Here is a 15340-nt window from a genome sequence, read left to right as displayed (position 1 = left end):
ATCATGTCAGTACCGAAGTACTGACTAATGGGACGTCCTTGAAGACTGATACTGGTCATATCACCGGATTTAAACAAATAAAATATACAGACAAGTCCAACTAATCGTACGAGGATTTGTCTAAGTCTGTTTGATTTCATGTAAAAGATTAAAATATCAAAATTGTCAATGACTCTGCAAGAATGCTTTTTTTGTGAGCCGAATCAGTCAAAATAAATGGGGAATGTGTCCATGGGACACTGATGATGCACCCGCTTGCATTATAAAGGGACATAACTCAAGAACGGTAAAAGTGACACTACCCAAATTGGTACTTGATCTGAGTGTTGTGGTAATAAGCATTGTGTATAAGTTTCATATCATTTGGTTGCGGCAAACTTATAAACGGAAATGAAAAATTCAGCAATTTTTCCATTTGTAAAGGGGCATAACTCTAGAACAGTAAAAAATTTAAACTTGATCTGTGTTTTGTGGTAATAAGCATTGTGCATAGGATTCATAACATTTGGTTGAGGCAAACTAAAGTTAGAGAACGAAAACCAATTTCGGGACTTACTACGAACAGACGGACAAGGGTAAAACTTAATGTCCCCTCCACTACGGCAGGTGCATAAAAATTGATTCTTCCTTGCTTGTTTCACTTTTCTATGTTGACATTCTGTTTAATAACTGAACATGCTTAGCCCATGCAAACTCATCTCCAGCTTAGGGTTAAATTAAAGGTTGCATGAATATGAACTCAAATGAGTTGAATTATTGACTTGCAAGCCAACAATACATCAGCTATGTTGTTTTAAACTTATTTAGACCAAATTGACTTCTAATAAGGAATTATTAATTCATTATTTTGCTTTTATAAAAATTATAAAGGTTGAATCAGTCATGTTGACTTGTTAATATATCAAATTTGGCTGAACATTTTTTATATTCAAAGTGGGACTATCACAGTATCTGCAAATACATGCAACTTAAAAAGGTGGTAAAAATCTACTTTTAAGGGCAATATCTCCAACCAGGGGTTGATTGACAATATCAGTCATGCTGACTTATTTGTAGATCACTTTGCTGAACATTTTTGGTCTTTTTTTATACATTGTAGTTTATCTATTCCAGTTTCTACAAAAAAACTTAAGACTTTCAAAATTAATATCTCCTATAAGGGGTGAATTGACAGTTTCAGTCATGTTGTAGTTATTTGTGGATCTAAATAATGTTCTATTTTCAGCAACAGCAGCCAAGTTTATACATGGATCAAATTCCCAGATACAATCTTAAAACCAGATACCCTAAGGAACATCCAGGTAAAGTCTGCAAGTATTTGGCCCAGCAGTTTCAGAGATGATTTTTTTTTATAAAGATTACTAGGACAATGCAATAAAATACATAGCAAAAAACACTATTAGAAGGAGACATGTTGAAAAAATTAGAGAAATTGTGTTAACAAAGGTATTACACATCCTTGGATGCATTTGAAGATTCAGATGTCAATGTAAAATTGTTTCTTGGCAAGAAGTTCCTCTGGAAAATTTGAAGTAAACAATGCCACAACTGTTCCTCTTTGAGCAAATATTATTCCTGCGACAAGATGGCAATAGTACTAAAGCAAAATAAGAGGAATGAGTCATGCAAAACAACAACACCATGACAGAATAATACATGTAAGTGTTGAATTATAACAGTATGTATCTGAAGAAAAGAAATCTGGATGGGTTATTACTCCAAATTAAACATCTGAGCCAAAAAAATGGTGACAAAGCCTTAAGATTTTGGTCAATAATAAGAAAATGGCCAAAGTAACTACTATAAAACAAATATTGATAAAAGTGTTTTATTACCATTCCTTTTTCTTTGGCAATGTAAAACACCTAGTAGTTCAACCAGAATGCTCAATTTATACTAGAAGTATAACAAATACACATTAACAACACATTAATAATAATGAAATACAATAAAAACATGTGTATCCTAATATTCTTAATAAATAAAGCTTGAAATAAAGAATGGACTACTACCATGATTTTATAAACTGTGAACTCTGGTTGATAATAATGTTATGTTTGCGTAACACGCCTTTCAAACACATCAGATATTTTTCTCTCAGTATCAAAACAAATATTCATCATACCAACATATACACAACCATTCACCCATGTTCATTCACAATCAGATAACCTCTAAAATACAGATACAAAAACAGACAATTTGATTTGACACAACACAATTTGCAGGTTTTCCCCATGGATTATGTCCCCTCTTAAAACTTGATCACATTATTATAAATTCTGCCATACATAGATGAAGAGAAGATGAATTAAAAACTGTCCTAAAATCTTCTTTCCTATAACTCATCGTGGTCATGTTCATCCTGAAATGAAATAAGACATTTAATTAAATAGTTTGTCATAACTTAGTGCTCCGACTGAAAAAGTGGAACATGTAAAAGTACAAATTATATGTAAATGACTTTGATTATTAATTGTAATAAACCAGGGCAGGTTTTATACATCCATTTTTTACCATGAAAAAATATTTCAATATCTGTTTAGAAAAAATACATCATTTCATCTATATCTAAAAAATAATTAAAAAGGCACAAGTTGAAATATTCAAATGACTGACAATAACTGCCTAAGCTATTACTGAAACTTTTTTTGGGGAAAAATATTTTTCTAAAAATAACTCAACTCCATTTCATGAGAAATTTAAGCATATTAAAATTATTGACCCTGAGTTGTAGAGTTTGTATTTCTACCATAATTTAACCCTTCTTTCCCATTAGTTTTACCAGTTATCCAAGAAATAATTATCCCTTTCATAAACTGCTTCAAAACGTGATAATTGTAATTTAGCTCCTTTAGAAAAACAGCTTTTCTTGTATGAATTGTTTAAACTTGTCATTTCTGGACCCTTTATAGCTTCCATGCAGTATGGGTTTTGCTCATACACCTTATCGCTAATCCCGCTTGACCCGAGAATCAGTCCCGCTCGAACTTTTGACGTCATACAACAATCACTTTTCCATTGTGGCGTCAGATATTTTCTATTATGACGTCAAAATTTTACGGGAACTTGTGTGATGTCCAGTAATGGCGGACAAATAGCGATAAGGTGTATTGTTGAATGCTGTACAGTGACCTACAGTTGTAAAGTTCAATGTAATTTGGTCTTTGGTGGAGAGTTGTCTCATTGGCAAACATACCACATCATCTTATTTTTATATTTAAATAAAATAGCTGATTATACAAAATGTTACAATAGAGTATAAGTGATTGAGGATGTTTCTATCAGTTAACTTACTTTATCTTCTTCTCCAGCATCATCATCTTCCTCCTCTTCCTCTTCATCACCACCTTCTTTTTTATTTTTATCTGAAGATTAAAACAAAAAGGTTTAAAAAAAATTGCATTTTTTGGGTAAATTTAAACATATTTTCTGAAGTAATAAAATGTAATGTTTGAACAAAGTGTGTATTTGATATGCAACATAAAAGGTTCATAAATTGAAAAGGCATCATTAGATTATATTTATATAAAAAACGCATCCATTCAAAAATTAATTCGGGAGACATTCAAAGCAATAAAAGGTTCTCACTGAGTGTAGAGGGTCAGGGATCATGAAAAAGCCTTCATAAGCAATTGTTAGGATCATGTCCTTATTTCTGAATATTTCAGATAATAAGCTACCTTCATAATCAAGGTATGTCATTTAATATTTATAATTTATCCAGGAAGAGATTACAAGTGTAGTGCAGTTATCATCCTATTTCATGCATACCTTCTTCTTCTTTACGTTTCTTGTCTTCTTCTTCTCTTACTTTCCTTTCTTCCTCATCTTGTTTATCTTTCATTGTTTTTTCTGCATCTTTTGTTTTTTCCCATAAATCTTTTCCTACTTGTTCAGCTTTACTTTCATCATCAGTTACTAAAATGTTGTCAAAAATGGTACCTGATTTTACCTGCAAGTAAAAGAATAAAAACATTTAAACAAGTGTGCACAAGCTGTAATGTTTTGGTTGGTTTACTGATTATGATTGAATGTTTGTTGAAACTTTCAATTTTAAAGTCTTTATCAATGATCCATGTTGTGAACTAGCATGTAATATTCATTATTGCAATTATAAGAAATTCAGCATACAAATAAATTTTTCGAAATCAGAATGCAATGTTGTTATTTTTACAAAAAATATCCTGTTGTAATTCACCATAATGAAAACATCACAAAAATTTCAGACTTTTAAGATTAAGTAAAAGAAAGACAACTCTTGCTATCATTTACATATTCTCTCCCTTACCTGCCATAAATCAAATCCTACTGCTCCAATATCAGTATATCTATATACATTTTTATCCTCTACATATTCTGGGTTATCAATTTCTGGGTGAACCCATTTTCCTTTATAAGCTGGGTTGTCTATTTGTTTTGGTTTCCATTCTCCCTAAAAAGAACATACATTCATGTCACTTGATTGATTATATATTCTAAATCATATTTCACATTTATTAAAAAAATATTCAAACCATAACGAGAGTAGCATAATATCAACGTAAAGATCTTCAGTATCTCACCTAATCCATCTTTCTATATCAGTGAAATAAATGGTAATGGTATTTTATTATATCATATTCTGATACATGTACCCCATAGTAAATATGTCAATAGTAGTCAAACTGATTTTCCTAGAATCCTTTTTTATGATTTTGGCGGTCTTGTTTTCTAACAAATATAAAACTTCAATAAAAACTAACTATGTGTGCTCTACTTCCATTTTAAAAATAAGGTTGCTTTTTTAAAAATCTGGTGAAATCAAAGATCAATTTTGTTTTGAACATAAACACTTGCCAATTTCTTTTAGATTGACTGATAGTAAACAGCTATAAACATCAAGGTGTTTATAGTCTTGTGAAAAAAAAAATCAATACCTATGAAACAAAATACATGTATATATATCATGTCTATACAAATATAAATTGTAGCCTACTTTGTAGTCTGGGTTATCAATTTGTGGTGGTTCCCATTCTCCGTCCATTTCATCATCCCAATCGTCAGGTTTTTTGGCATCTGGGTCGGGGATGTGTTCTGGCTTGTCCCAGTCTTCTGGTTTTTTGTCTGCTGGGTCATCGATTTTCTCATTTTCATCCCAATCGTCTGGTTTCTTTGCTTCTGGATCCTATAAAAATTATATATAAAACATTGCATTTTTTTTTTACATTTTCATAAAATAACATGTCTAAATACAATCCAGCACATAATTAAATCAATGTATTAACAAAAAGGACTTTATAAAAGTATCTGCCAAAGATATATGCAATATTGAAGGTGTTTATACTAAAATTGTGATATGAACAATATTTTAAAACCATCATTGTGATCACATTGATATCCACTATTTCTTACCATCAAACAACCAATTTCTATGCAAAGAACAAATACATTACTATGCATTGATATCATAGTAAATTATGAGGCTAAAATCAATTTTGAACAAACTCCATGGGTTCTCGAAAAGTGGAGGTCCAAAGGTTATGACCACCAAAATTTTGAAAGGACAGACACAATTTTGGCATTTTGCAATAGAAATAAAAGTGAGGACCAGCAGATTTTCTACAAGGACCACCAAGGAAAAATAGATTTCGAGAACTCTGCAAACTTTAAAAACTCCTTTTTAAATTGGAGCCATTCTTAATATAACCCCTGAGAAATCAATAAATAAATTTATTTCTATACAAACCTTAATTTTTTTAGGTGGAAGGAAATCCCAATCATCTTCCAAAGTTCCACTCTCAGCTTTAACATTATCTATTTTAACTTCATATGTGTTGTCAGGTCTTACAATCAATGTGTATAAATGGGTGAACACATCATCCTGAAATTAAATTTGATAGACTTTCATTACCGGTACTGAAATTAAGTAGGCAATGGTTTGATAGACTCTCTTCAGATTGTATTCAGAACAAACAAGTAGCTTAAATCTATGTCATTTGGACTGGTGGATAGTTTTCTCATTGGCAAGCATACTGCATCTCTAAGTTTATAAGGAGAAACTTTGCAGGTCAACACTTGTACATGTACTGTACACATAGCAGTCAAATTTGAATGTAGGTTTATTCCATGAATTATCATAGTAAAAACATCAAATGAGCTTCAATAACTGAACAGATCTAGATCAGCTCAAAAACTGAAATTTCTTTTTTCGATAATCTTATATATATATATATATTTGGCCCTGATGAAATTTTAGCTGTTTTCACATACTCTGCAATACACCTCCTCTAATCATCAAAAGAAAACTACTGTACCTTGCATCTGATTTCCTTTTTGGTTAAAAGATTTTTTCCTTTGTAGGTGAAAATCACATGTACTTTTTTGGTTCCTGGTCCGCATATGTCAGGGCCTGAAAACAATAAGTTCAAACCAATAATTTCAATTTGGTCCAATACTAATAGTACCATCTGTTTTTAATTGCTAGAAAAATAGCTATATGAATTTTATATGCACTTGCAGCAAGTGATACATTGAAAAACAGAAGTATCAGCTGTACTATGAATTTAATGATAGCATTTATTACTTTTGAAAGTAGTCCTCAGTCATTCAGAATTGTCAGAACCACATATTTATAACAAAACAAGTCAGCAATTTCAGTTCAGGAAAAATCAGCTTTGATCAAGCATTCTGAGAGTATTGCATGGCAATACATAGTCCCCTACCGGGTAAAAATTCATTATACTGGAACAAAATGCTAACTTGTTCTATAACTTGTCATGGTGTTAACAAAAAGAAAATATCAAGTCAATATCTTCAAGCATGACTAAAAACAGAGTGGAAAACTGATTATATGAGTGAATTTTTCAAGTCCAAGGACATTAACTCTGCACAAAATTATTAGACCGAAACAAAAATTTGAACTTGATCTGTAACTTGTCATGATAAAACTATATACCAATTATCAATCAATATCTTCAAGCATGATGAAAAAAAGTGTGGAAAACACTCTAACATTAGATGTGATTAATAGTTCTCTAAAATTAGATTTGATGTAATGCAATGTATATTTATTTTCAAGTTATAATCAATAATAATTAATAGTTCCAAATATTTTTTCTTTCATTTGTCACAAACTAATATAGATTTGTAACTTATCTATAAAATGTCAACAACTTTTATCTATACACAATGTAATGTAATGAAATTATATACCTTAATAAAAATAGATTATTATCTAATTAAAAGATTTCACTTCATAATTTTTTTTTATGTATATGGCATTCAGAAAATTAGTTTATACAAAATAAAAACACTTCAAACAATTAACCAATAAATGTCTTTATAAAAACGAGTTATCTCTCTTTGTACAGAAATATGGTTTAACATACAAAATGTAGTACTCTAACATTAGATATGGACCACAACTCTGGACTAAATCATCAGACCGGAACAAAATTTGAACTTGATCTATAACTTGTCATGGTAAAACTATATACCAAATATCAAATCAAATTCTTCAAGAACTAAAAAAAAAAGTGTGGAAAGCTATTTTCCGGACTGATGGATGGACAGACAGACGGACGGAGTGCAAACCTAAAGTGCCCTTTGACTTCCTCGGTAGGGGACTAATAAGAGAAATACCGATCAAAACCTTGTTCATTTCAACCTACCAAACATGATAAGATATGGAGAATCTCCATGCAAATTTTTCTGGTCAACGTCACTTGGATAAAGTTTCATGTATCCTCCACCACAGTCGATGTTCTGTTCATGTTTCACAGTGAACTGGATAACTAAAGTCTTTCCCTCATTGCTGATGGGCTTATCAAGTTTGCTGGAAATTCCATAAAACTTTGCATCCTGGGATGTTTGAATACCTGTAAAATTAAAGATTTAATATATAGATTAACAGACACGATAAATTTTTCCATGGCATTGGATCAAGTGGTAAAAATTACTAGCACAGGCACTGATCTATTGATAGTTGATGAATTTTCAGCGAGATTTTAATAAACAAATTTAAGAATCCTTTCAATATAACAATCAACTGAATTTTTTTTTTTCTATATGTGATATTCATATCAAATGTCTACCTTTGTCAAGATCTGCATCTCCGTAGAATTTTCCTGCAGTCCATTCAAATTTGCCTTGATCTGCTCCTTTGGCAGTAGATTCAACCCATCTGTCCTTCCAATCATCTTGAAAAGATAAATAAAATAAAACACATAAATATATGTTACAAGACAACCACATGCAACTCTGGCTGGGATAATCTAGTTTTGTGATCGCAACCCTCCCACTTTTACAATTTTTCCAACTGCTTTCCCTAATAGCAGTTCTAATGGTGAATATTTTATCCTTCTAAACACTGAATTTAAAGAAGTGTCACCAAACATTACAAAAAAGTCTCTACCCATTTCAGATAGGATAAGACACATTTTTTTCTGTAATTCTTTAATTACATTGTTTTTTATATACATTTTGTCATTTAATGATTTATACCGATAGCATACAAAAATAAACAAGTATTATAAATATATCACAAAAAGAATAAACTATTATGACAATTTAGAACTTCTGGTGTGATTTAAAGAAATATAAAAGGCTACTGAGGGCCTAGTATTCATTATTTATAAAAACAAAACTAGTGTTGTACAACTTGTAGTAGACACAGCAAGCCTGTCTATCAGATTTGAACAAGAACAAACGAGCAGCTTGTATTTACCTATTTTTACCATTTTACTAGTGAAAAAATACTGGCCATTGAAACTATTAGAATTATATTTCAAAAGAATGCAAAGCGTACATTATTGTAGAAGTAATCGACAAAAGTAATTCACTTTTTTGACAGTTCAAGATTGTGTGTTCTTCTCCATGTGCACACCACCGTCTCTCAAAAGTTGTAAAAAAATATTGTTAACTCACCACTTGAGAAACCCTCTTGGAAATAAACAGTTGGGTCTGACAATGCTACGCCGAAAACGGCGACAAGCAACAGGAAAGTTCTCATTATTCGACGATGTTCCAATATGATGTTCCAGTAAGATGTTCACTTCTCTGATGTTTGTATTTCCAGTGAGAAGATGCCGGGACACACGTGACAGGCCAGATGGAAGATTGTCATTGGATATATATTTAACTCGGTGGACCAATCGATTCGTACCACGCGCCCGGCTATCTACGTCAAACTATTCCTGTTGTATTCGGCTGTTTCCGATGCCACGGATATTTATATTTATAATATCCAATCCGATTTTGACAGCACAAAAAGGGGGGATAGACTGACACGAAAACAATAATTTAAGGCCAGGCAAATTTAGTTTGAGCTAATAGAAAGAAATGTTAAAAAAATACCGTTCAAAGCTTATTACAAAGAAGTTTTTGTTTAAAGGTAAAAAAGCAAACCTTGATTAATTTATAAAGATATTTTTATGAGAATAAAATAGATTGTTACTAAATTCTAGGACTATATTTATAGTATAATAGTTCCAGCTAAATTATACAAACAAAAAACAAACAAAAATACACAATATTTTTTTTTTAAATTTTTATTTCCCAAATTACAGGGCCCATAAAGGGCAAAAAAATCAGATTGACATATTTGATAATTACAACAATAAACAGCACAGTGTACATGGGCATGTATATTTAGTATTAGAGCTCTGATTTAGTATATTAGCATTGGTCAGAATAGGAAATTAACAGACATATTATACAAAAACAAAAGTTCTTAGCTTATTTGTTGTTTTTTTTAATGCTAGAAACATGCCTATTCTCAAATTAGCATATTACAATTATTCCGTACATTTAGAACCACTCTGATTTAGAACAGTTATACAAAAAAGAAGAAATGCTGATTACCTCTAAAATATATTCATACATATACTAGGTAATGAAATATCTATATAAAACCTTGCATGTAAAATACATGATTGTTAAATTTTCCGTTTCTGTAATTATACGTCTCACGGCAAGGATTTGTATAGCAATCCGTATTCTTCACCAAAAAAAAATTATAAATGTTTTTTTTTGTTTGATTTCTCAGAAATAAATCAAGGAAAAATATTATAAATTTCATTAAACATACAAAACAAAGAGCAAAAGAAGAGTGCGTTAATTAAAGCCGTGCCATATATTTCTCTAATCATATTGCTTAAAAATGGATTTTTAGCGAAAAGATATTTATTCATGAATATTGAAAGTTTAAAAGTCAGATCTTTCAAATATATTAAATGTTCACGCGGATTTTACGATTGATTTGCATAAATTAAAATTTTCTGTAAACTTTCACCCGAAAACATATTTTATGTGTGCATGCATGAACACACTAGTTGTGTTTCTAGAAAATTTACTAAAATCTATGTTTTTCGCAGCGGGATCTCATACAGATAGGGCTTTTCCCTCATCGCACAATCTTTTGTTATGTTGAAGGCACAGAATCACAGTACATGTATAAAAACCTATTTTAATCCTCGTGATCATATTCCGATGTATATATCAGCCAGGATCCTCGCTATAAGATGCATGTCTTTATGATATATATCTTTATGTTTGGTAAAGTCGTTAGGATAATTTGATGTTTGCTGATCTTTCACCAATAGTCTCTGCATAATTTTAGACTCTGGCCGATTAATACCTTGGCACATTTATATATATAAAGACAGACACTTGCATGTCTATTCGGCTGACGACCATTAGTTGTTGACCTCTTGGCGTTTATTAAGATTTTTGTGTCGCTGGGTTGCTGTCTCATTTAAGTACATCGTACATCTCACTTTATTCTCAGTGTGATACATTTGTATCCAACCTGGACATTCATTATGTCACATAATTAAACATTATTATGTACCCCAACCCCCACCCCTAAAAACCCAACCAAAAGACTCTAACAAAACAACAAACAAAAACAAACAAAACACAACAAAGGAGAAAGAGGATACCAACATCCGTGACACGGATTTTTAAATTAAGAGTTTCGGAAAGATTTTGGTATGACGGGATATCCGGACATGCCGGATACATGAAAAGTAAAGGTAGATAGTTCTTAGTGTGTCCATGTTATAGATTTTGTATCAATATCATGCAGTATATTTGATGACATGATGCAAAGGAAGATATATGATAGCGATACGAACAGCTAGGAGAAAGTGGTCTATGTTATTTGCTTTATATATAAATATCGAAACGAGGCGAGCTATTTAATTTTAAAAGTGTTTACAAGTCTTTGCTATATAGGCTAGTACGTGTAGGAGTGTCCGTAACATTTAAGATAGACGAAATTAATTATTTCTGGATATTTTTTTTTGTTGATACAAGAAGTTAAAACAATATAGAAACTAGTCCGTTTCTCACGGAAAGTAACTAAACCTGTTGTTGCTGTTGTCCGAGACTATATATTAAACCGTGTGCATGGTTTACATGGATATCTAAGTTGTCATTAATAGCGGGTATCTAAGGAATGTTTACATCGAATATATATATGAGGGTCTGGATAGGGGTTCCTTCGATTCTCTATACTTTATTTTTTCAAGCCGGGTTTCTCTATTCAGTATGAATTTTGCCATTTATCTCTATTCTTTATATTTCAATACCTCTTTTTTTTCAATTTTTTATTTTTTTGCCCTATTTTCTCTATTTTTTATTTTTTTGTCCCATTTTTCTGTAGTAGTGGTCCATTATTCTCTTTCTATAAACCCCATCCATACCCTCATTTATCTCACCCCTTTAATTGTTTTGATTTATCTCTAAACATATTTGATCAATACTTTATGTAAGCTCTTCAGATAAAGTTCTTCGTGGTTATTTGATGCCGGCCCTTTTTTGGTTGTAATATTGTCTTAGTTAAAGCTATATTCTATTATCTTTCATGGCAAGAACAAAAAATCAACCATTAAAATATAATTGGCATTTACCGCGTTCTGTACGTCGACAATTCTTTTCAAGTGACATGTCCGACAGTTTGGCACACATTCTTCCCTTCCCCAACATATCCTCTTTTTTACAGTGGCAGTCCGAATTTCTTGTCCTTCTTCCCGTTAGACACTTTTGCAGATCCTACCACTTTGATTTATTTTTGATTTGATCTCGTTCTAAATTGATACGAATGAAATATATGCAACTGAACGTTAAGCAAACAGTAACCAATCATTAATTCTATCTCCTTTCAATCACAGGGACAAATATAACGTACCGATTGAACCTTAAACAGGAATTGTTTCATCGATGGCGTCCACTCGCTTAAATTGCAGCTGTCTATCTATGTAATGAGGTTCAGTCCAAAGATAATTTGTTGATAATTTCTTTATATAAAAATAAGCCGAAGATATAGTATGATTGCCAATGAGACAACTCTACACCAGAGACCAAGTGACGTAGAAGTTAACAACTATAGGTCACCGTACGGGCTTCAACAATGAGCAAACCCATACCGCATAGTGGGCTGTAAAAGACCCGAAGTGATAAATATAAAACAATTCAAACGAGAAAACTAACGGCATGATTTACGTACAAAAACAATTAACGAAAACAGAAAATGATATACAGCAACAAACAACCACTGGATTACATGATCATGACTTGGGACAGGCACATACATAATGTGGCGGGGTTAAACATGCTTGCTTGCGCCAACTTGTGACAAACCCGCCACCTAACCTGCATGGGACATGCATAAGCATTGATATCAGCAGTCTTATTATATGTGTTAATACAGTATTCACGCGTCGTACAAAAGTTCTCAAAAACAAACTTATCGGGCTTTATGGGGGGCTATGCCGCCCTTTTTCAAAATCCATAGATACATTCTATGGTTTACAGTTATTAAAGGGCCGCTAATGTGATCACTCTTTAATAGTGAACAGAAGATCCTGCGATCAAACGGAAATACATGTATAAAGGTTATCTAGCTATACTCAGTATAGCGCCAAATTCAACTTACGATTGAAGGATGATGTCTCATGTCTCAATTTTTTAATAAGATTTTCAGGCACAAATATTTGACAAAGTAAATTAATTGTATCTACTATCTGAACAATTTGTTGAATTGGTGATATTAAAATAGATGTGCAATTTTATGGAATAGTACTTTTTAGTGTAGACCCTAAGTTGGTTAAAAAGTTTCCAAAGCTTTTTCAAAATCAGTCCGTAAATTGATAATATCAAAACAAATATTAAGCAAAAATGAAAAAAAAGGAATTTGATATGATTTGCCAGATACATTTCCGTTTAAGCTGGGAAAAAATGCATGTTTCTGTACTTTCAGGTATAAGATACTAGTATCGGAATATACTGACGGACTTTAAAAACGCAACACTTATTTTGTTTATTTTTTTTTTCATCAAATCATGACTTATATTCATTTCATTGCCTATCTTGACGCGAAATTAGAAGCGCATACATGATTTTTTTGAGATTTTTTTCTTCGTTAAACATTTCTTTGAATCCATTGCCAAGTTTTAATCGGTAAAAAGTTGTTGATTTTCATTTTTGTCACGACTGAGAAATGAAAATTGATATTAAGTCATTAGAAATTTACAGACAGAATTTAGTGCACGTTCTTTTGAGAACAATTTCGCGCCATAAAATTACTTTTAAGTCCCTGAAACTTCAGAGCAGGTAGTCATAACTAGTAAGTGACCACCTATGAATCCGGTCAACCTGTAGTTTAACGTCACCTCATTTCAATCAAATTAGGCAACGTCATTTGCTACACAGTATAACGGATACAACGTCAGTTTTTTACCATGTCTTTGGTTGTCATGGCAGACAGATTTTCATCAGCAATGTTTCTCGTATACGCCTTATCGCTATTTGTCCGCCATAACTGGCCATCACACAGGTTCCCGTAAAATTTTGACGTCACAATACAAAATATCTGACGCCACAATGGAAAAGTGATTGTTGTATGACGTCAAAAGTTCAAGCGGGACAGATTCTCGGGTCAGCCGGGAATAGCGATAAGGTGTATTCTGAAATGCTACATAATCCACTGTAGAATTGTTTTCAAAGGTTTCAGTGTACACCACATAACTGCAAAAACAGACTGAAATTGATGGAAATGGGCAAAATCAGAAGGGGGAAAACTTGACTAAAAACATTCCCAACAGTAATGGTTAACCTTTCTGTCAATCATTTAGGGATTTTTAACAGTCGTCTTTGCCTTTGACTTTCGATTGACACGACCAATAATGAAGAGAAAACCAGGATTTTAGTGCATACCACATGATTTAAATCCTGGTTTTCTCTTCATTATTGGTCGTGTCAATTATAGTTTACCTGCTTTTATTTAGCTGTTTTTGTAATGATCGCAGATCTATAATTCATTCCCTTTTCAAAAGAGAGGTGAAAGATACCAACGGGACATTCAAACTCATAATTCAAAAATAAACTGACAATGCCATGGCTAAAAAAGAAAAAGACAAACAGACAGACAATAGTACACAAAACACAACATAGAAACCTAGGACTAGGCAACACGAACCCCACCAAACACTGGGGATGATCTCGGGTGCTTCGGAAGGGTAATCAGCTCCACATATAGCACCCGTCGTGTTGCTCATGTTAGTACAAACCCGGTAATAAGTCATAATCGGTAGGTCACATTCGGGGAAAAGGAGGAGGGATTGTAGTTATGACATTTGGAACATATCCGCTATCATCTGTGAAACGGATATTCCATAGCGGTCAACCAACTCGTGACGGCGTCCGTAAAATTTACGAAAGGTTAATATCTTCCTTGTGAGCAGCAACCCTCTATCAAGGAAATCATGATAGGAAATACAAGCCCTGGAATATCGTATCAACTGGGAGATATATACTCCGTATGCAGGCGCTGCTGGAATGTTGATACATAGAAATAGAAAGTTCACACTTGCGGGAAGCTGAAATCATCTCTTTTGTCGGAAAGTTTTGTTTTCAACCGACCCTCGATGTAAGTCAAGATATGAGGCAGACTTAACTGTGTCTGTTGGTATCCTTTATCTAAAGTTCGATGGGATCGATGCGTTCAACATAGTCATCAGTTTGTTCTAAGGTTATATCATTTACCCTGGCTTTATATGGAGGGTCGAGCGCTACGTGACAATAATGTATTTAAAAAAGCAAAGGAGTTGTGGGGCACAGGTTAATGAAACAGCAACTAAACGATAAAAATACCGGAATGAAATCTAGAGGGCATCACACATGTATGCAGTCTTCCACAATAGACAGGACTAACTAGTGTCAATATGACATTAGTCGTCCCGAGTCTATAAACATTTCGAATATATTAACTAGATGCAGTCTGTCAGCCTTAAACACCAAATTCTCAAAATAAACAGATAAAAAAAACCAAAAGATATGAAATAAGACAACCCTTGCA

The 15340-nt window shown here is 32.5% G+C and overlaps 1 protein-coding gene across 1 annotated transcript; it reads right to left on the bottom strand.

The window, feature by feature from the left end:
- Positions 1 to 1812: 1812 nt before the first annotated feature.
- On the bottom strand, positions 1813 to 9090 carry LOC127728032 (calreticulin-like). Its single transcript, XM_052235195.1, has 10 exons — positions 8908 to 9090; positions 8076 to 8180; positions 7653 to 7859; positions 6297 to 6391; positions 5729 to 5863; positions 4979 to 5167; positions 4292 to 4435; positions 3775 to 3955; positions 3298 to 3368; positions 1813 to 2365 (listed from the first exon to the last, which is right to left on the bottom strand). Exons 1-10 carry the CDS (start codon positions 8990 to 8992, stop codon positions 2339 to 2341), a joined length of 1239 nt encoding a protein of 412 aa, XP_052091155.1. The 5' UTR covers positions 8993 to 9090; the 3' UTR covers positions 1813 to 2338.
- Between the last annotated feature and the right edge of the window lie 6250 nt (positions 9091 to 15340).

This window comes from Mytilus californianus, unplaced genomic scaffold (genome assembly GCF_021869535.1).
Source record: "Mytilus californianus isolate M0D057914Y unplaced genomic scaffold, xbMytCali1.0.p SCAF_1, whole genome shotgun sequence".
NCBI classification, from domain to species: domain Eukaryota; kingdom Metazoa; phylum Mollusca; class Bivalvia; order Mytilida; family Mytilidae; genus Mytilus; species Mytilus californianus.
Note: the sequence above shows the minus strand (reverse complement) of the source record. Positions and strands in the feature narration are given on the sequence as shown.

Bases quoted from the DNA above. Each gene is read 5' to 3' on its own strand.
- LOC127728032 (XM_052235195.1), bottom strand. From the start codon at position 8,992: ATGAGAACTTTCCTGTTGCTTGTCGCCGTTTTCGGCGTAGCATTGTCA. The intron at 8,181-8,907 runs GTGAGTTAACAA...TATCTTTTCAAG, and splicing joins CCAAGAGGGTTTCTCAAGTG to ATGATTGGAAGGACAGATGG. The intron at 7,860-8,075 runs GTAGACATTTGA...TTAATTTTACAG, and splicing joins AGATGCAGATCTTGACAAAG to GTATTCAAACATCCCAGGAT.